This window comes from Aspergillus fumigatus, chromosome 6 (assembly GCF_000002655.1).
Source record: "Aspergillus fumigatus Af293 chromosome 6, whole genome shotgun sequence".
In the NCBI taxonomy this organism is placed as follows: Eukaryota; Fungi; Ascomycota; class Eurotiomycetes; order Eurotiales; family Aspergillaceae; genus Aspergillus; species Aspergillus fumigatus.
Window position 1 is genome coordinate 3211897 of NC_007199.1, and position 20279 is coordinate 3232175.

The 20279-nt window shown below is 49.0% G+C and overlaps 8 protein-coding genes across 8 annotated transcripts; 7 read left to right on the forward strand and 1 right to left on the reverse strand.

The window, feature by feature from the left end:
• The first annotated feature begins 40 nt into the window (after window positions 1–40).
• Window positions 41–7402, forward strand: AFUA_6G12730 (Ytp1 family protein). The gene is made up of 5 exons (XM_746058.2): window positions 41–585; window positions 666–5257; window positions 5314–5954; window positions 6020–6721; window positions 6780–7402. Exons 2-5 carry the CDS (start codon window positions 4999–5001, stop codon window positions 6960–6962), a joined length of 1785 nt encoding a protein of 594 aa, XP_751151.1. The 5' UTR covers window positions 41–585; window positions 666–4998; the 3' UTR covers window positions 6963–7402.
• A 641-nt stretch (window positions 7403–8043) lies between these two features.
• Window positions 8044–8979, forward strand: AFUA_6G12740 (dienelactone hydrolase family protein; the record flags this gene model as incomplete). The annotated part of the gene is made up of 4 exons (XM_746059.1): window positions 8044–8131; window positions 8191–8519; window positions 8592–8709; window positions 8777–8979. The coding sequence occupies 4 exons, from the start codon at window positions 8044–8046 to the stop codon at window positions 8977–8979; spliced, it is 738 nt and encodes a 245-aa protein (XP_751152.1).
• Window positions 8980–9615: 636 nt separating this feature from the next.
• On the forward strand, window positions 9616–10765 carry rbd2 (rhomboid protease family protein RBD2; the record flags this gene model as incomplete). The annotated part of the gene is made up of 6 exons (XM_746060.1): window positions 9616–9808; window positions 9892–10029; window positions 10117–10198; window positions 10251–10316; window positions 10370–10491; window positions 10548–10765. 6 exons carry the CDS (start codon window positions 9616–9618, stop codon window positions 10763–10765), a joined length of 819 nt encoding a protein of 272 aa, XP_751153.1.
• Window positions 10766–10948: 183 nt separating this feature from the next.
• AFUA_6G12760 (GPI-anchored transamidase subunit GAA1) lies at window positions 10949–13332 on the forward strand (the record flags this gene model as incomplete). The annotated part of the gene is made up of 5 exons (XM_077805104.1): window positions 10949–11059; window positions 11208–11499; window positions 11586–11824; window positions 11894–12789; window positions 12847–13332. The coding sequence occupies exons 1-5, from the start codon at window positions 11047–11049 to the stop codon at window positions 13330–13332; spliced, it is 1926 nt and encodes a 641-aa protein (XP_077661235.1). The 5' UTR covers window positions 10949–11046.
• Window positions 13333–13458: 126 nt separating this feature from the next.
• Window positions 13459–15053, reverse strand: AFUA_6G12770 (proteasome regulatory particle lid subunit RPN9). Its single transcript, XM_746062.2, has 3 exons — window positions 14631–15053; window positions 14314–14549; window positions 13459–14250 (listed from the first exon to the last, which is right to left on the reverse strand). Exons 1-3 carry the CDS (start codon window positions 14896–14898, stop codon window positions 13609–13611), a joined length of 1146 nt encoding a protein of 381 aa, XP_751155.2. The 5' UTR covers window positions 14899–15053; the 3' UTR covers window positions 13459–13608.
• Window positions 15054–15578: 525 nt separating this feature from the next.
• AFUA_6G12780 (class I SAM-dependent methyltransferase) lies at window positions 15579–16416 on the forward strand (the record flags this gene model as incomplete). The annotated part of the gene is made up of 3 exons (XM_746063.1): window positions 15579–15616; window positions 15671–15842; window positions 15901–16416. The coding sequence occupies 3 exons, from the start codon at window positions 15579–15581 to the stop codon at window positions 16414–16416; spliced, it is 726 nt and encodes a 241-aa protein (XP_751156.1).
• Window positions 16417–16947: 531 nt separating this feature from the next.
• On the forward strand, window positions 16948–18752 carry AFUA_6G12790 (complex I NDUFA9 subunit family protein). Its single transcript, XM_746064.2, has 9 exons — window positions 16948–17216; window positions 17279–17292; window positions 17360–17422; window positions 17476–17570; window positions 17637–17728; window positions 17786–17927; window positions 17985–18143; window positions 18199–18534; window positions 18587–18752. The coding sequence occupies exons 1-9, from the start codon at window positions 17068–17070 to the stop codon at window positions 18683–18685; spliced, it is 1149 nt and encodes a 382-aa protein (XP_751157.1). The 5' UTR covers window positions 16948–17067; the 3' UTR covers window positions 18686–18752.
• A 113-nt stretch (window positions 18753–18865) lies between these two features.
• On the forward strand, window positions 18866–20163 carry AFUA_6G12800 (uroporphyrinogen-III synthase HEM4; the record flags this gene model as incomplete). The annotated part of the gene is made up of 2 exons (XM_077805105.1): window positions 18866–19346; window positions 19427–20163. The coding sequence occupies exons 1-2, from the start codon at window positions 18998–19000 to the stop codon at window positions 20161–20163; spliced, it is 1086 nt and encodes a 361-aa protein (XP_077661236.1). The 5' UTR covers window positions 18866–18997.
• Window positions 20164–20279: the final 116 nt, after the last annotated feature.

A 20279-nucleotide genomic window follows, 5' to 3' on the forward strand; every position in this document is an offset into this window, starting at 1 on the left:
GGACCATCTCGCTTGAGGAGCGCTAAGCTGCTTCGGGATGCATTAGGCTATGGTGGTCATGTGATTCACCTGGTTTTTTGGGCTTAGCGCCGCCTTCATGACTACGGTGTTTTTGTTTCTCCGCAGCGCCTGGATATCAAAATCAACGCATATGAATAAGCGACGAACGACCTCACTCACATGGACAACGGCCAATGATTGCAATGGAACTTATACTGCTGAATCTAGCTACATAAAACAGTTGACATACTTTCTAGGCTTCGCAACTGCATATCCGGAGCCAATGCGGATGGGTGGTTAGCCCCTAAATCTGGAGGGCATCTTCTCCTGGATCTCATTCATTGAACGGCATTCGAAATGGAGGCGTTTCCGTACTATTGCGGGTGGAAGCTGCGCACGCCCATCTACGTCCATGGAGAAGCGCGCCTTGGAGGAAGCACATTTGTCGTCATTGTGGATGCTTACCTAGCATGTGCGAGATTATTAAGCTGCATTTAGCCTACAAATCGAAAAGTTTATGAACGCCTGGCAAGCAAAGGACTACTGCACTGTGGTAAAAGTAGATCCAAAGTGAGAGTGTGTATGGTAAGTCACCAGTGATATGTGCCACACAGGCAGCTTTGTTTCTGTTTCCGGCTGCTGAACAACGTTCCTACGGAGAGAAGGTACTCGCAACACTCGAAGCAGAAGCAAGCATATTTGTCAACGTAGCCAAGACTGGACACTGGCGTATTGCGGGACTACAGCAACCGAACCGCCGCGTAGAGCGAGTCTAATGCTTTGCATTTTGCTCGTCCTCGCTCATCTTCCCAAAAAAATGTCTTATGTACACTTCAGCCGCGATCACAGCTTGTCTACTCTTACGTTTGTATGTGCGACCAACAGATAACTTATTCCACCAGAGGTGGGCGAGCAATGAGAGCGTCCTGCTATGATTATGGAACGCGCTCACTTTGACGAGAGTCGCACAGGATTGTAACTCGATGCAGGCTAGGAGTGGTGTTCCTATATCAATTGGCCTCAGCTCATTGGGAGTAAGTTACCCCTTGGAAGAATTAAGCCGGGGAGTGGTATGACAATCCAGCATCTGTTCGGTTTCAGGGCGCCGGATTACCCGCATCATATATATACCTGGGGTAGATGTTGTTCTTGCATTGATTTCGTTGCGCAAAAGGAACTCAAACGTCACCAGGACCACTGAGTATGGAAACACCTAGTAGCTCTTACGCAGTAGCACGAGTTGCGGATCATCTCCTGAAACCCCGCTGGATGTTTCCTTAACAATGTGCCAATTTTCCGATGGAGAAGAATCAATTGCTGAGCAGTATCTATGGAGCTACTACATACAACTGGATTTGTTGATGGCCCCAACAGTGACTGGGGCCTCTGTGTGGGGCACGGTCACGAGAGTAAAGTGCCGGTTCTCGCATAATGTTCATACCCTTGCGTTGAGGATTTATGCATCACGCCAAGGTTTTGTGCAAACTACGGAGTACAATACCCTATGTCTCCGAGATTGGTTTTGCGATCTATCCGACAGTGTAGATAGGGTACCTGAAGTTTCCGAGTCCCCCAGCTCCGGCCGGTCATCATAAACCATAATTTATAATTGGCTACTTACACGGTACGATTCATGAAGACCTGCAGGGAATGTGCCGCTGTGACAATGTGATTTGGTGCTCAGCTGTTCTCCGTTCTGTGTAGGTACTACTCAGGTACGTTGGCAACTTCAGCCCATACTTCAGGTGTTGCCTGTGAGTTGAGAAGGGGTTGAATGAGTTCCGGGGTACCGCAGTACTTGATCGAAACAGTACTGACAGGTGTTATATGGAGAGGATCGATGACAACACCTAGAGTTCAAAACTCGGTCACTCTCATACGAAACAGCCAACATGATGCTGCGGTATCTCGGCCATGGCAACAGGCTCAGTCTCATAGATACTCCAACATATAGAGTACGACGTTCTCGACGACCAAGGCAAAGCCTGACGGAAAGCAGGTTGGCCAGTCTCACTGTGCCGGGTTGTGAGTCACACCACTCTAACAAGATTAGTAAGGAAACAAGCATAGAAAGATCGAGAAATACATCAGGTCAGCAGGACTTGTTGTCCGTCAACTGTCCGCCAACACCGATGAATTCCAAAAGACGGGTTGTTGTCTTAGAGGATACGAGTGCGTGCATTTAAAAGTGATGCCTGTTGCTTCTCAAAGATCGACTGTCCAGAACCCAAGAACTTTATTCCTAAGAGAAACTGGAACTGGGAGTCCATCGTTCATTGTCACGGAAGCTCGCGGATGGCGGTGCAGGCCGATTCCTTAATCCGTTCTTACCAGCCAATCATGCCGAGAATGGATCGGCAGCTGGCGTGAGCTGTCAGATGAGGACCTAGGAGTAATTAACTGTTTAGTCTGTGGTGTTCAGGCAGCTCGTACGAAGTACTCCCACGAGAACTCAACCCGACTCAGGGCTGGCAACAGGCACTTTCGAAATTTAGAATTACCCATGCAGTCTTATTAATTAATTTTATGTTGTGTCACCAACATTAGCCAACGTGCTAGGTGTTCCGCTTGGCGGGGTCTCGTCTAGGAATAATGAACGGAACCTGAGACTTGATAGCAGTTAATTTAATTGATTGGCTGAACTCGGCGGAGTATGGGACACATCCATGCCGTTTTTGCATACAGAGTACTCGCTTAAAGAATGCCCGTTCTTCTCATCTCCAGGTCCTCTCAAAAGAACTCTGGATGGGATTCTTGGCGCAGTGTCTTTCCTATATTCAGTGCAGATACTTCGTACTCTGCGCATGGGATGCCTGCCTCCTAGCTTGTTGGTAGGAAGTGTTTTGCGCCTTGGCGCTGAGTTGGTATGCACGAGTGGGTTGTTATGTGCCAACCAGGCTGGCAATAGCGGATGATCTTCAAAGTACAATTCCAGAGAAGAGGGGTACAAATCTCGGACTTCGGCAGTATCTTTCGCTACTGTACGGAGCAGTACATTCTTTTTTCCCATCATGCGCAAATAAAAGCCATTCCTTAGCGAGTAACAGTTAACGTCTTTGCTTGATACAAATGCAAGGAGAAGATGATGAGCCCATGTAACTGCCTATATTGTCACTCTGCATTAAAGACCTCCCCCTAAGGTACTGATTTGTATGTATTCGTGTTTACATATCCTTCGTGCCGTCGAATGAGTAAGTGCCTTAGACTGATGGTTTTTGGCTCTGCCGCACAATTTACAAGTCATGAATAACAGTAATATTGTAACTTTCTCGTTAATGTTGTCAAAGATCGGCAGAGGCCTAACTCTGGAACAGGAACAGGGGATGCTGGTAAGGCAGAACTCGTTGTTGCTCGGCACAGGTCACTAGGTTCCATCCAATCTTTGTACTCGTACGGAAATACAGAAAATTGCGATCATATTCCCGGTAATGATCAAGTGACACCTTCTGGCGATAGGAATCTGCTCCAAGAATTATACTGGACATAGGCACACGGAGTAGGTACGCCAAGAGAGCATGAGCCGCACCGATCAGATCAGACCATTATTTTCAGCGGTGAGTGCCTCGTAACAAGCATGTGTGGATGACTGACGAATTGAAACTTCGATCAAATAACTCCCAGTGTTGTTCTTGGAAAAAATCCTGTCCAAAGGACGTACAAATAGAGTAATTTGGCCCCGTCATCGAAGGAGGTCAATGCCTAAGCCCTAGTAGCTCCGATTCAGGCGCTAAAGCCCAGCTGGTAGTCTTGGTACCTGGGAATGAGGTCATCCCATGGCACGCCACTGGCCAATAGTGACTTTGATTGTTGGTCTCGCACTAGACCAAGAATGGTAATTCAAGGATAAGGCGGGATGATGCTTCCCGGTGGATCCGAGCATCCGAGAGAAAATCCTTCTGTTGTTTATTCATGTAATGCTTCTGTTGGAAAGGTCCGGATGCTAACCAGGTGTTATTTGTTGCTATTGGATTGCAGTTGAGAGCTGTTTTTGTTTTTGTAGTCTGCTTCAAGCTCGAGGGCATGCTTAAGACATAGCTTTCGTGAGGAAATCAGTGATATCAACTCTGACATCATGTGAATCAGTAAGCGATTTCAGGTGATATTGGGATACATACTCTGTAGTTCCCTAGCGTTCCAGACCGACCCGTGCTGAAAACAAAAAATAAGAGAAAAAAGAAAATTCTTACCAAGACCCTCAATTACTCACACAAAGTCCCAAAGACTCCGCATGATGACGGTCTCTATGACCATTCCGGAGCTCTGATCCAGGGCTATACTCCGTAAGCAACAAAGTCATCGTCATCACCACTCATATCATGCTCATTCAGCATCATAAAATGGCATGATATTTTTCATCGCTTGATACTTTTGTATAACGAAAAAAAACCCCAGGAAACTATCGAAATAACAGTCATATTCAAAACGATTCGAGACAAGCAGGTTAGCGCTAGGTAATTATTCTTTTCTCCACCACCGTGCTCTTCGGCAGACGGAGCCTTGGGGAGCTTTTTTTGTTTCCACGTCCTTCTCGGCTCTGGGCGCATCTTATCCCCGCCTGCTCCGAAAGAATCAGAGCGAAACTCCCAAAGATTATAAAAAGTCATTGTCGCGTATAAAGAGAGTGGAAGGGGAAAAAAGAAAAATACAAAAGGAAAATCGGCCTCGGATCCTACCTCCTAATCTACTCCCGCCTCCCCTGGCTCTCATATTACATCCTTCTTCCTTTTTCTTTTCCTTCGACTATCTCCTCCTATACTTCATTCAGCCCTACAAACATACCTAACGTAATTATTATTGCGCGCCACCCCGGTAGCACCTCAGAACCGCATCTCGTACAGTTGCGGTTTCGCGCAATCAGAAAATCTCACAGGCCATTGAAATAATCACCAGACGAGTTGGAACTTAGGTTCCTCGACTCCAACTCTCTGTAGTCGCTGCCCACCCAGAACAACCGTCTCTCTCGGCCCCTATCCACATAATACAATATCCAAACCGCTCATGCTGCGAGCAGCATTGCGCGCCGCATTTGCGGCTTCCTTCTTACTAATATCCATCGCCAATGCGCTTCCTCACGGAGACGATGAATCCATGGAAATGGACATGGGCATGAACATGGAAGACACAGCAAAGTCGGAGCCGCCTAAAGACGCGAATGATGAATCCCCCTTGAGTTATTTCGCATACGGAAAGCATTCGGGAACCATAATGGCCCACATCGCTCTCATGATCATTGCATGGTGTTTCGTCCTGCCTACAGGTAAGAAATCCTGGCAACCACTATTTTTTGGGATCCTGCTGATCAGTGTGGTATAGCTGTCATGTTCAGTGTCGCGCGTTCGCGATTTGCATTGCCGTCGCAATTTGTATTCCTGGTGTGCAATGCATTGGGTTTGCTTATTGGAATTATCTACAACAGTCAGACCCCTGATCTTTATGAGAATAATGCTCATCACAAGATTGGATGGATTGCAACCTGGGTCATCAGCGCACAGGTTGTTATGTCATTGATCTTCGCATGTGCTGGTAGAGGCGAGAGAGCAAAGGCATCCGAGCAGGAAGCATTTCTCCCTGTGCCCACCGAGGAAATGTCTGATAATTCACATCCTTACCCATCGGGGATCCATCATGCCTATCGCTGGTCAAAAGACAGCGGCCAGGGCACCGAAAGAAACTCCTCCTCCCTTCACAGTCGGCCAAGTTCACCTTCCTGCTCATCTCCATCGGATGAATATGATACATTTGAGAAGCCGGAGCAAGTGCTCGATAAGCCTGCTCACCAAGGCTGGCTACATGGCACCTTTTTAGGCCGCTTTTTCGCCAGTCGCGTGCCTCGCTTGGTATCTAGTCGCGTTCTCCGGGTCTTGAATATTGTATCTTTGGTCATTGACAGGATTATCCTGCCCTTTGGCTTTGTCACGATTGCAACCGGTGCTGTAACTTATGGTGGCATCATGGTACGCGCTTTCTCTATCTTCCAGTTTCTCCGATGTATGATTGCGCTAATCGAGTTCACCTGCAGCGGGGAAGCGAAGTCTTCAACGGTCTGGCGCACTTCATCAAGGGTGGAATCTTTTTCTGGTACGGTCTGTTGACCCTGGGCCGTTGGATGGGCTGCTGGGCAGATTTTGGCTGGGCGTGGAACATCAAACCCTCGAGCTCGATCGTCGGCAAATGGAAGGCGAAAATTCCTTCTGGCGAGTTTACCGAATCTTTAGTCATTTTCCTTTACGGGGCAAGCAACGTCTTTCTGGAACATCTGGCTGGCTGGGGCGGCGCATGGACTGCTACGGACCTTGAGCATGTGTCGATTTCGATCATGTTCTTCGGCGGTGGCCTGTGTGGCATGCTATTCGAATCCAAGCGCATCAGAGGCTGGTTGAACAGCACTGTTCTACCATCTCCCGCTCATGCCAGCGTACATGGTTCCGCAGACCCTGCTTGGCAGACCCCCGATACGCAAGGTGTCTCCCTCAATCCAATGCCGGCGCTTGTCATCCTGCTTCTGGGAATGATGATGGGATCTCACCATCAAACGAGCATGATGTCGACCATGGTGCACAAGCAATGGGGAAATCTTCTTGTTGGGTTCTCCTTGGCTCGTGGCATGACATATGTTTTATTATACCTCAAGCCTCCGACCTCCTATCTTCCGTCGCGCCCACCAACTGAGATTGTGGCATCCTTCTGCCTGATTGCTGGCGGGTTGATCTTCATGCTAAGTGTAAGTGTCCTGTGTCCTTCGTTGTCCTTGAAGAATTGTTACTGATCTTTTTCGGTAGACCCGCAATGTTGTTGATAGCATGGAATACTATAATCTGGATGCGATGTTCACGTTCACTGTTGGAATGGGAGTGACCGCCTTCATCATGGCCTGTGAGATTTTATCTATTGCTCTCAAGGCTTGGGCGGTGAAGAAGGAGTCGCGGCCACAACTGCCGCCTTTCCAGTTCCCCGCTGCCTAAATCAAGCCGAATTGATTTTGCAATGCCCGTCGCTAGGTCAATCCTTCAGGCCTCGGCATGAAGTTTTTGATACGACCCACGGAGAAAAGTGGCAAAATGGAAGGAGAAAAACAAAAACAACACGGACAGGATGAACTGGAGGATCTAATGTTTACTTGTGATCTCTTTATACCCATTACACTATTTGACTTCTATAACCAAGTGTTTGGCTTTGGGTGACATGACATAATACCCGATGTACCACAACCCTGGTTTTCACATTTTTTGATGCATTGTGATGTTTGTTTATGAACGATACACATGGTTTATGGAATGGCTAATGAGGGGTGGTTGATAACTAATGATATGACCAGAATTTTTTGGGAATAGTACCTAGAGGCCTCCTATGGTCTACCTAGTTGATGTAGGATGAAACAAACCATGAACAAAGTTGTACAGAGTCTTGCCCAAGTGCCACGTCCTGAACCTGGTTTCAAAGCACGAGCCAAGCAGAAGTTTAGAAGTTTCTTCAGGTGGAGGTTCAGCCGCTGGGATAGCCAATCGTCCTCAGTAAGGCAAGTTTGGTGCTCCTCTATCATTTGAGGCTTTGAACTATTTTCGCTCTAGCGGATTTAACATGATTTATCTACTTATCCCCGAGCCTCTCGCCGACGGGAGAGAAAGCTTAGCCCTACTCCCGATTACCCGATGCCTCAATTTCCTCGGTGGCTTGGGAGATCAACAATGTCAGGCAGAAGTTGCAGAGGGAGGATGTGACAAGGCCTGGTTAATGTCCGCAGCTATTCACACACAATTCTAGATGTATCAATGGATAAGGCACTTCCGTCGAAGCTGTAACACAGGATGGCCTTTCCTTTACAGTGTTGTAGTACATGGAAGAGCAACCCATTAGTAAGCGTCCGTGAGGGGCAAGAGTGGGGAGAGCGGCCAGGCTCCTGTGTTGGATGGATCTTCCTTCATAATTCTTCGGGCATTTAAGAGGGCGACTGTCCCGCGTTATCTATCAGCTATCTTTCCCATCTTTCCAGTTTTTGTCAAACGTACGCTCTTTGGGCAGTTTCTATTCTCATATCTAGTTAAGATGGCGTCAAACCCTCCCGGAGCTTGCTGTGCCTCTGGCTTCAAGCACGAAGGCAACCCCGCTGGGGAGATCAAGACCGTTGAGGGTGGTAAGTAGCTTTGCTACTCCTTTCTTGACACAATTGGTCTCGATGCTGAGTCTTCAAAGTTGAAACCTACATTTCATACCCCAAGGATAACAGGAGCCCCGAGAAGGCCGTTGTTATACTGAGCGACATTTTCGGTATCTATATCAACGCCCAGCTGCTTGCCGACGAATTCGCTTCCAATGGATACCTCGCTGTTATTCCCGATCTCTTCCACAAGGACGCTATCAAGCTCAGTGACATGGAATCCGGAAAGGCTGATCTTCCCGCATGGCTTCCTAAGCATCAGACCCCCACCGTCGACCCTGTTGTCGAGTCTACAATCAAGTACCTCAGACAGGACTTGGGAGTCAAGAGAATCGCTGGTGTCGGTTACTGCTTCGGTGGAAAGGTAAGCTCCATGCTTTGAGACAGTGTGATTTTTGTTGGTGGATCCCGTTCCTGACAAGGCTCTGTTGATCAGTATGTCTGCCGCTTCTTGAAGCCCGGTAAGATCGACGTCGGTTACACAGCTCATCCCTCCTTTGTCACCAAGGAGGAGCTCGCTGCCATCGCTGGTCCTCTTTCTATCGCTGCCTCCGGTAAGTTGGTCCGCGAGGATGTGTTGGGTTAATATCAAGATCATGACTCACATTGAGAATTTGTTAGAAATCGACAACATCTTCACCACTCAGCTCCGTCACGAGTCCGAGGACATTCTGATCAAGACGGGTCAGCCTTGGCAGATCAATCTGTTCAGCGGCGTTACACATGGCTTCGCTGTCCGTGCTGACTTAAGCAACAAGCACTTCAAGTTCTGCAAGGAGCAGGCCTTCTACCAGGCTGTTGCGTGGCTCCAGCAGTATCTATAGTGTGATGTTACATGTCAGACATATATCTCATATATAATTGGTCATGATTTAATGAGCTAGAAGTACCTAGACTGATAATGCTTATCGCACACGTGACCGCGCGACCCGCGTTACTGGAAGAGCCCACTCAGGCAAAGTAGAGAAGCCTCAGAGCCTTGAACACTGATTGTTTCCAGCCAAATCCAGTGCTGCAGCATTACCTCCTTGTATTTTGTTCAAGCTCACAATTTAGTCTTGCAGATTTATATTCTTTGGACGATCACTGCATAAAGCAAATCGAACTTCCGATTTGTATGGTACGCATCGCATGTTTTATGGCTTCTGCATTGTTTGTATCCAATCTAGACAGTGACACTGCACACCGGCAATTCTGGTTTACGACATATAGTGCATAGTGCGTTCTTGACTGATTATTAAACCACGACCTCGGTTCCCTCGAATCCCTTGTCTGGTTGCTTCTTCTGTTGTACCGACGTCAACCCTTTCCCTTCGATCTCAATACGACTGCAGACTTCAACACGAGCCGAGCAAAATACCCACCCGCCTTATTCCTCCATCGGCCATCACCTTTGACATACTCGAATCGTCGCGCATTCTGTGAGTTAGGAATTTTGCGCCATTTCTCTACCAAGCAACATGGCGATCCCGGCCGCCTTACCACCATTACCATTCAACCCTACCAGGGTCAGATCGTATATGCTCCGATTACCACTTTTCACACGCCTTGTGTTGTTGGTCATCCTTGCATTTTGGCTGCTCGAGCTCCAAACTATATGGAGTGTGGTACAATGGGGGTCATTGACGCCGAATGAGATCGGAATCGGTAGCAGTATGTCCATCTCGGCCACGCAGGCCAATCTGCAGTTGGTTATTACGTCTTTGCGTGCGAACAGTTCTGACGCGAGAAAATAGTGTACCGATTAAACACCTATCCATTCATTCACGTCGGCTTCTTTCACGCTTTTGTGAATCTGTTAGCCCTCACACCGTTGCTGGAACGATTCGAAGCTGAGCATGGTACATTGACTGCAGTTGCTTTATTCATTGGCCGTATGTCCTCCCAGTTCGGTTTAAGCAGTCGCAGAACGGCCCTATCAAGGAGACCTCAGCTTGCAGTGGGCTAATATTTAAGCGAAGCTCTCTCAACCTTCCCTGCCGGTATATACATCCTGGTTGAGAAATTCATCCTGCGCAGTAACACTGCTGTTGTTGGAGCAAGGTGAGATTTGAAGCACTCCTTCTCGAGTGAAGTATTTCTAACATACCCTTAGTGTCTGGATTTTCCTACTGCTGGGCTCTGAAGCTATTAAGACGTTTAAGTCAAACCCATACTTCAGGTATCCCAAAAACGAGCGATGTTGAAGTTTACAGATCGTCTAATTCTTCACAGTCTTGGAACAACGAAGATTCCGACGTGGACGTCACCACTGTTCGCATGTGCTCTCGTATCGATATTCGTGCCGAACACGAGCTTCTTGGGCCACTTGAGCGCTATTATAATAGGCTATCTTCGTGAGTATTGTTTATCATTCTGCTTCTTGCCTGGAAATTAATGGGACATTCTCTAGTCGGTCTCGGATACCTCAAGGTGTTTGTCCCTCCAGAAAAGATCCTAAGATGGATTGAAGGAAAGCTGAACCTGCTGGGACGACTGCCACATTATGTCTCAGTAGATCAGAAAACCTATGGTCGGTATGGTGTTCTTCCTACGGCGACTGCGGCTGTAGGGGGTGAGCGGCCCACTCCTCTGAGCTATCTGGGTACGAATCAGCGCCTCGGTCCTTGAACCTACCTCGCTCAGCAGGGAGAGATGTCAATTTTTGTGTGCATATTAATCAATAATATACTTGTCAACAGGTCCTTATTTGTATCACGTAAAGTTAGTTAATCCATTTGCATTACTCATAGTCGATTTAAAGCGCGTTGTGGAGGTGGTCACTACCGGCCGACGTAAATTTAAATACCAGCTATAGCGGAGATGCTGGTCCCAATTTATTCAACCTGCCCTCCAAGCCCTTTCACTACCACACTAGGCATGGGAAGATACTTCCGAATGTCTTCAATTCCATGGCATTGAAATGTAAGTTAAACAAATCAGAAACACGCGCAGATTCTTGGTTTGTCCGCGACATGTATCTCGATAACGCAATGCATCCCCTAGCACATACCCCAGTATATCATCAGAGGAACCTCAAGATAGACCTAAGCTGACAGTGACTGGGTGACAGCCGTGATCCGCAAATTGCGGAGCAATCCTCAGTTTCTCTTCGTACGCCTGCCGTACATACTTTCGCTTCTTTGCATAATCGCAGGGGTGGTCTGGCTTCTTCTCCTTCCCCTCGAGGAATACGCCCGTCGAACGTACATCTCCGAGAATGCGCTCTTGCCTGGCCAGGTCCATGCGTACTTCGCAGGCAGCGAACAGAATATCTTCCGCGGGTATAAAAGGGAACTCGAAAGTTTGTTGGATTCTGGGAACCAGGAAGGTCAGGAGACGAAGGATAGTGAATTGACACCAGTGTACGTTGAAACGTGGCTGCTACACCTTTCTACTGCTTAATGCTGTGATCTGGCGGTCCAGTTGCTAATTTCAAATCTGCGACTAGAATCTCGGATCAGATACAGTCGATGTTGCGAGAGGCCGGGTTGAAAGTTGCGACGCAGAAGTACGAGTACACTTCTTCTGGTATCACGCATGAGGGACAGAATGTCTACGCTATCATCCATGCGCCGCGGGGCGACGCGACAGAGGCGATTGTACTGGTGGCTGCTTGGAAGACTGCTGATGGAGAGTTGAACCTGAATGGAGTCAGCCTTGCTCTGACGCTGGCAAGATACTTTAAACGTGGGTCGATACTTGTCACAATGGTGGAGGAGGGGTCTTTCAAGCCATGCTGACGACGATCATCTCTAGGTTGGTCTCTGTGGTCCAAAGATATCATCTTTTTGTTTCCACCAGACAGCAAATCCGGAACACAGGCGTGGATCGATGCGTATCACGACATGCAAACGTCCTCAGTCCAGCCTCTGCCACTGAAGAGCGGTGCCCTACAGGGAGGACTCGTTATAGAATACCCCTTCGACCATCGATTCGAGTCTTTACATATCGTCTACGATGGTGTCAACGGGCAACTGCCCAATTTGGATTTATTCAACACAGCGATTTCGATCGCCGGGGGGCAGATGGGAATTGGAACCAGCCTGCAGGAAATGTGGGAGCATGACGATAGCTATCAAAAGCGGCTGCAGACAATCATCAGGGGTATGGTCAAGCAGGGCCTCGGACACGCTACTGGGGCACATAGTAGCTTCATGCCGTACCACATTGATGCAATCACTCTGCAAACGAAGGGAGATGGCTGGCAAGACGAGATGGCTCTGGGCCGAACTGTGGAGAGTCTCTGTCGCAGTCTTAACAACCTGCTCGAACACCTTCACCAGAGTTTCTTCTTCTATTTGCTGATGCATACCAATCGCTTCGTCAGTATAGGTACTTACCTTCCAAGTGCGATGCTGATTGCTGGAAACTTCACCATCATGGCGATTGCTTTGTGGATGCGTACGGGCTATTATATGCACGCTCAGGCGACCTCTACCACGAAAGGAGAAGGTCACCAGGATAAGACGATTCTGGTCGATCAACCAACAAGTGCGGAGATAAATGGCGATATGAAAGACGCAAATCCCAAGGAACTACCAAGTCCTGGCAGTGTCCTGGAGCGACAGTTAGCGCTCCCGCTCACCCTAGTTATCGGGCTACACCTGCTCGGCCTGGTCCCGCTTTTCATCTTCAATAACATTCATCACAAGGTCAGTCTCCTCACTTTTGCACTGACGTAGTTCGCAAAGACTTCTAACAACCAACAGTACTATACGACCGCGACCTACACTTGCCTTGGAGCCGGGGTCATCCTCCCCCTCATCATGTCAGCCCTCTTGAACCGTGGGTTCTCTTCTCCTCCGACAATTCAGCAATATCTCTTGACTAAATCCTTCTCCCTCCTTCTCCTCGGCCTGTTCCTCTCTACCCTTGCCACTTTGAACTTCTCTCTCTCTTTCATGGTTGGCCTACTCTGCGCACCACTTACTTTCGTCAAGCGCATCAATCCCCAGACGAAAGCCGCTCTGCGGTACCCCGTCGCGATACTTGGTTTGCTAGCCTTGAATGTCCTTTCTCCTCCTGCGGTTCTCATTGGGGCATGTTGGTACGCAGGCATGTCCGTTGAGTCAGTTCTGACTCAAGCAGCATTCGGATGGAATGTCTGGGGTATGTGGACACAGGTGGTCGTGTGGTGTGTCTGGTGGCCTGCTTGGGTGGTTGGATGTGTCTTACTAGGATCGTCTCTTCTTTGAATCCCGGGGTCAGGTATGGCTCGACATTCGCGGGGTTGCTCATACACCACTCTCATATTATTGAAGATGTATATCGTTGCCTTTGGTATCTTATAATATACCTAACGGTAGAGCCTATCCTTGACTGGAAAGGTCCAATCGCTCTCGTTGTTTCCTAGTTATTCAGAGTGTTCTAGTAAGGTTTGTACATACATGCAAAACAGTACCCTTATAGTACTCTCAAACGCCAGAAACATGGGTTTGGAAAGGGGTACTTATCGTTACGAGGTCCACTTTCTAAGCAGCCCACACGTCCTTACCAACTCCCTCGATCCAGTGACCCAGCTGATTCACACCAGCATCCCAATCCTTGAGTCTATTGCGCATGCCTTCAATCTGCTTCATATCCAAGACCTTGGGCTGCACCCAGTGAATCTGCGCGACCTGCGCAACCTGATCAATAGCACCCTTCAGAAGACCCAGGGACAGAGCCTTCATGACCAGGTGCTCGATCTCCTCGGGCTTGACCTTCGTCTCGGAGGAGATCGACGCGAATGTGAGGTTGCGGTCGTGCGGGGGTCGACGGAAGACCATTTCTGTGAGGGCTGACAGGGAGATCTTCTGGTAGAGGAAAATGCGATGCTGCTCAAGCAGCTTGTTCTTGGAGATGTTGCCGGCCAGGACATCGTACGCAGTAAGGTCGCCGCGGTTGAAGGCAAACAGGAGGTCGCGCAGCCAGCTGTGCGGCGTCTCGGTGAGCGAGTCCAGGATCGGGTGCAGTAGGAGTTCACCAAAGTTGTAAATCGTGTCAGAGACGAGCGCGGCAACACTCAGGCTGTATGCGCGGGAGACACGTTCTGACTCGCTAAGATCGTCCAGGTTGATGCAGGCCAGGTAAAGAAGGGCGTTTTTGTAATAGGCGGCGAATTCTTGTTTGGCCTTCACGTACGGTCATGGTTAGTTCAGGGAAGAGAAATGATACGAATCGGACGTTCAACTTACGTGGTAGTAATCTGCGTTGACCTTGTAAAAGGAAGCGTGCACCACCGTCTCGACGGAATCGAACGAGTCCAAAACCTTCTGGCATACTTCCAGATCTTTTTGCGCTCCATCCAAGTCCTGTAGTCGCTGCTTCACGTTTGCAACTTCCGCAAGGGCATACACGTAAGCTTCTTGTGTGTCGGGTTTGTTCACTTTGTCGGCAAGCGATGTAAGGAAGGAAAGTCGCTCTTGGTCATCTGTCATTCCATGGACTGTCAGTCAAATGCTACCTTGCGCTCTCACTTTGCAGCTAGAATGGAAGATGGATCTCAACGAACCCGCGCATTCCGTTGATGCCATCAAACCCAACGAGACGAACTTCAGCTGATTGATCTTGTCGGCGAAGCTCAGAACAAACGTCTTGAATATGGGTAACCGCTGAGGAGCGCTTTCAGGTAACTGGAAAAACTCCACCAGAGCGTTGGTCAATTGATGCCATAGTTTCCGTTCCCAGAAGTCTTCAAAGCTGAGGAAAAAGGCCTGGCTCTGCTCTGGAGCTTGTTGCAGCTGGTCTGCCAGGAAATCGGAGATCTTCTGGTTCTCCATTGTGGAGAAGTGAAGGAGAGATGCTGGTTTCGCGGGATGTGAGGATACGGACGGTATGAAAGAAAAAGAGACTCAGGTATTTGAGATGAAAAGATAATCAGAGGCGGAAGAGAAGACTCGGAGAATTGGTTCTATGAATCGTGCAAGCAAGGATGCTTAGGGTCGATGCTTAGGTCTTAGATGGCGGCGTTACGTAGGAGCTTGGGCGGTGTCTCTGCGCCGCCGTAGTGGAGAGATGACATCCCTATCTGTACAATGCTACGCCTACAATTTACACCGTCATCAACTGCGTTCTCTGAATGCTTATCGAACAGGCAGTACGGAGGATTCTGACCCACATTGGAGTTGCTCTGTATCTTAGCATGTGCTATTTTGAGGTACTAGAGAGGCAACTCCTTCGCCTACTCCGTATGGAAGCAAGACATTAGCTCGACTATGCTGTTCCAGGACCCCGATAGTGCTCTGTAGATCTGGCAAGTTCGCATCTAGCAGTGATAATGTGTCCGATATGTCTCCGAATGATGGTATTTAGACTTGCCAGTTCAACTTAACCTCTTTATTACTCTATAGTAGCTATCTCAGATTGAGTGAAACCGGTTATAGCACTCTTACTCTTTCCTTGCATTTCTTCCACATCGAATCTCTTCACATATCGCTCAGAAGCCTTTCAAATCATCACGATGTCGGACTTTACTGAGTTGAACAGACAATATTTCAGGTCAGTCCACGATCAGTACCGGGTGCAGAGTGCATTCCTTACAAATCCACACAGTAAACTAGCTAGTTCCTACAGGGAGGAATTCCGACAAGGCCAGGAATTGATCTTTAATGAGGTTCAAGGGCGTCGTGCATGGATCAGTGATACTTGGAACGACACCAAGTCGGGAAAAGGTCATAAAATTAGGATGCTCGAGTACGCTTGCGGGCCTGGTGCTGTCTCCGCAGTATGTATCTCAAACAGACTTTTGAGGTGATGGAGAATGCTGCTGAACTGAGAAAAAGGCGCTGGCACCGTTCGTCGACCATATTGTTGGCATTGACGTATCCGAAGAAATGATTAAGCAATTCAACATCAACGCCCAAGAAACGGGCTTTGCGGATAAGATGCATGGCTACCACGGCGACCTCCTCGCTGAACCCGTGCCGGACCATCTATCTGGGCCTGAATTCTTCGATTTCGATCTCGTCGCTGTGAGCATGGCACTTCATCACTTTGACAAACCTGACATGGCGTTACAACGCCTTGGTGAGCGGCTGAAGAAGGACGGCATGTTTTTGATTATCGATTTGGTATTGGAAGATGAGCACTCCTCGAATAGCCTGCAGAAGGCATTTCCCCAGGCAAGCGCGACAGTTAGAACACATGGCTTCACCTCGGACAGCATGCAAAAGTTGTTCGAAGAAGCCGGAATGGGTCAGAACTTCGACTACAAGGTCATTCAGGAGCCGATAGTGTTTAGAAAGGAGGGAAAAGAGATCAGGAAGACTGTTTTCATCGCGAGATCTCAGCGCAGTTAGTGCACGCTGTGCGCTTCTTAAGCATGTTCGCTTTTTATCTTAGACTGTGATGGCTGTACAAATGATATGAGGCGTTTTGCAGGCTACAGAGTACTCAGTTCAGCAGAGACGAGCTTACTGGAGGAGTTCAAAATAAGACACCCGAGCAGAACGAGGCGGCTTCGGACGGCCAAAAACACTTCAAGTATCAGAAAGAGGTCAAGGGGGAAGTATTGAATTGACACCATCAATTCCATATTGGTCACCTTCATCGGCCAATCAGAATTTCCGAATAGTCAGATGGGGATTCGCGTTGAGGGCACAAGATGGCAATATCCCAGCATGAATTGGCCTTAATCAGACTTTGGATGGGTATGTCTCTCGAGATTGTCCAATTCACCTCATGGAGATGAATAGTCTGCAGTAGAATCCTACAATGCAAGAGGAACTATTGATCGTATGTCATTGACGTTGCTGGAGGTTGTTGTCCGAATTCGGACTAGTGCAAAAGTCCCGTGCTGCAGTTCGCTCTCTGGAAAGTGACTTTCCAGCATCAAGCCCGAAACTCACCTGCCGAGCTGTGCTCTCACCTCCATCTCTCTCACTATCCACGCAATACCGATCCGGACACAATACGGTGGTCTCATTCGGACCGCGAGCTGAAGAGAGACCATGCAGAAGTGCCGGGCCGTCAATTCCGCTCTGGGGTCGCGGGCATTCGTCCCCGCCCTTCGGGTCCAATTCCAAGTGCAGCGCCGGAATCTCCAGGATGTCGTGATTACTAGAACTGGGAAGCCAATCTTGAAGGTTCAGGGCGGACGGTGAGAGCAATTGAGTCGGAATTGTTCGGTAACTGGGATGCTAACAGGCTGCTTCGTTATAGGTCCTCTCTCGGAGGTATGCCAGTCATCGCCAACAATTCGCGTCGCTTGCAGCTCGCCTAACATGAATGCCTTTGCTTTAGGTCATACCGCTACTGTTTTTGGTGCTACTGGCTTTCTCGGTCGTTACATTGTCAACAAGCTCGGTATGTCAACGAGATGACCCGCAGGGTGGAAGCAGATGTTGATTCGCAACTAGCCAACCAGGGATGCACGGTCGTTGTTCCCTTCCGCGAGGAAATGACAAAGAGACATCTCAAGCCGACTGGTGATCTCGGAAGAGTTGTCTTCATTGTACGTGATCGTCTTTTCTAGGAGGCGTTGAGGCTGTTTTCCTGGGCTAAATCGGGCATCATTCAGGAATACGACCTACGGAATACTCAATCTATCGAGGAAAGTGTCCGTCACTCCGATGTTGTCTACAACCTTGTTGGTCGTCAGTATCCCACGAAGTGAGTGGCTGCGTCATGTTTTTTCATGAGGTGGGACGAGCTGCTAATGCTTCGCAGAAACTTCTCCTATACCGACGTTCATGTTGATGGAACTGAGCGCATCGCCGAGGCTGTCGCCAAATACGATGTTGACAGATTTATCCACGTCTCCTCCTACAACGCCGACAAGAACTCGCCATCTGAGTTTTTCAGGACAAAGGTCCGTTTCGGTCCCCTGCGAGCGGTGGCTGCATGGCAATACTGATTGATCGTACAGGCGTGGGGTGAGGAGGTTGCTCGCTCAATTTTCCCCGAAACCACCATCGTCCGGCCTGCTCCCATGTTTGGTTTCGAGGACAATCTTCTCCACAAGCTCGCCGGTGTCACCAATCTTTTCACTTCCAACCACATGCAGGAACGCTTCTGGCCCGTTCACGTAAGCTCAGCACCAATCTAACAGTTCGGAGCATGACGCTTATCCTTCTATACAGGTCATTGATGTTGGCTCCGCGCTCGAGTTGATGCTCCACGACGACACCACTGCCGGCCAGACTTTCGAGCTCTATGGGCCGAAGAACTACTCTACTGCGGAAATTGCTCAATTGGTTGACCGTGAAATCGTCAAGCACCGCCGCCACATCAACGTCCCCAAGGCTGTCCTGAAGCCTATGGCATACTACCTGAACAAGCTCCTCTGGTGGCACACCATCTCCGCCGATGAGGTGGAGCGGGAGTTCATTGACCAGAAGATTGACAAGACTGCTAAGACATTCAAAGACCTTGGTATGGAGCCCGCCGAGCTCAGCGACCTCACCTTCCACTACTTGGTACGTCATTCGCCCTCCTTTAAGTTGTTACCGATACTAATCCCTCCACCAGAAAGGCTACAGAAGTTCCTCCTACTACGATCTGCCTCCCGCCACTGAGCGCGAAAGAAAGGAGGAAAAGAAGTACTTGCACGTTCTTGACGACCAGTAGTTGTCTGTTTCTTTAAGTGTGTACATAAGTTTACTAGACCCAGTCAATTTCCTTGTGTTATCCCCAATGTGTTAGGTATATCCATTCGGTAATGACGTAGTTGAGAGGTTGCAAGGGAGCCTTAGTACGGAGTACATACGGTGATCATATGTCAAAAAGTCCTGGCTCAATCTACCTTATCAATTGGAATAGGACCTCTGCTGCAGGGTCAAACAAACAGGTCATAAAGCTGTCTCGCGCAGCTCTGCTATGGACTCCACCGATCAACTTACTCTCCGAGGCTCCGAACGTATCTTACCCCACACATATTAAATGAACACCAGTGAACGAGCTCAGCAATCGAGCAATCGACCATCAAAGAAAATGACAACCTCACCTTCATATGCCTTCTCATCCTCATCAGCAACGCCCATCCTGCTCCTCAAGACGAAATCTACCCCGCATGATGGCTACGAGGAATTCTTCTCCGCCCACGGCTACAACCCCGCCTTCGTCCCAGTCCTCGAGCACCATTTCCATCAGACGAACCTCCACACCGTAAAGGATCTCTTCACGTCGGGCAGTCTAAATGCCGGCCCGCGACGGAAATACGGCGGGCTGATATTTACCAGCCAGCGCGCTGTAGAGGGGTTCGCGCGCTTGGTCACGTCCGAGGTGGATGGTACGTACTGTTTGCCTTGCCCTCAGCAGGCATGGTCAGAACTCAAAGAGAAATATCCACAAGCTAATGGGCTGTAATAGTCTCAATAGCGACAGCCGCATCCCACTCCTTGATACTGTACACCGTCGGGCCCGCGACATCCCGCTCCCTCACTACCTTGCGAGATTCACATCTGCCCCATGCAACTATCTACGGCTCCGACGCTGGAGACGGCCAGAAACTTGCGCTTGCGATCCTGGAGCATTATAATGCGCTCTATGATAGCGGAGGCGTAGATGCTAGCACAGGCGCACCGCCCGTGAAGCCACCCCTCCTCTTCCTTGTTGGCGAACAGCGCCGCGATATCATACCCAGAACGCTCATGGATGAGTCCCTGTCCCCCGCTAAGCGGATTCAGGTAGATGAGCTTGTCGTTTACGAGACGGGGGTGATGGAGTCCTTTAGAGGTGATTTTCAGGCTGCGGTACGCGCCGGACAGGAGTATTTGGCTCTGGCTGGTCAGGATCGGGACGCTGATGGAAAGAACGTGGCGATCTGGGTTGTGGTATTTTCGCCAACAGGCTGTGATGCGATGCTTCGTGTTTTGGGGTTGCTTTCTACGTCTACAGAGCCCTCTGCCGGAGGTGCGGATACGCTGGTTGATGGGAGTGCAAGCAGGACGGAGAGGAGGTTCTTCATAGCAACTATTGGGCCTACGACGAGAGATCATCTTGTCAAGAATTATGGATTCCAACCGGATGTTTGCGCGGAGAAGCCTAGTCCGGAAGGTGTTGGTGCTGGCATTGAAGCGTTCTTACGGCGGTGGAAGGGAATATGATCCAGACGTGCTTGACAACTGTCACTGTACTTGTGCTTTATGCCTAATGTTTCGTCACGTTGGCGACGATTGCAAGGCTTGATGTAAAGATATGGTAATTCTTCAATATACCCAAG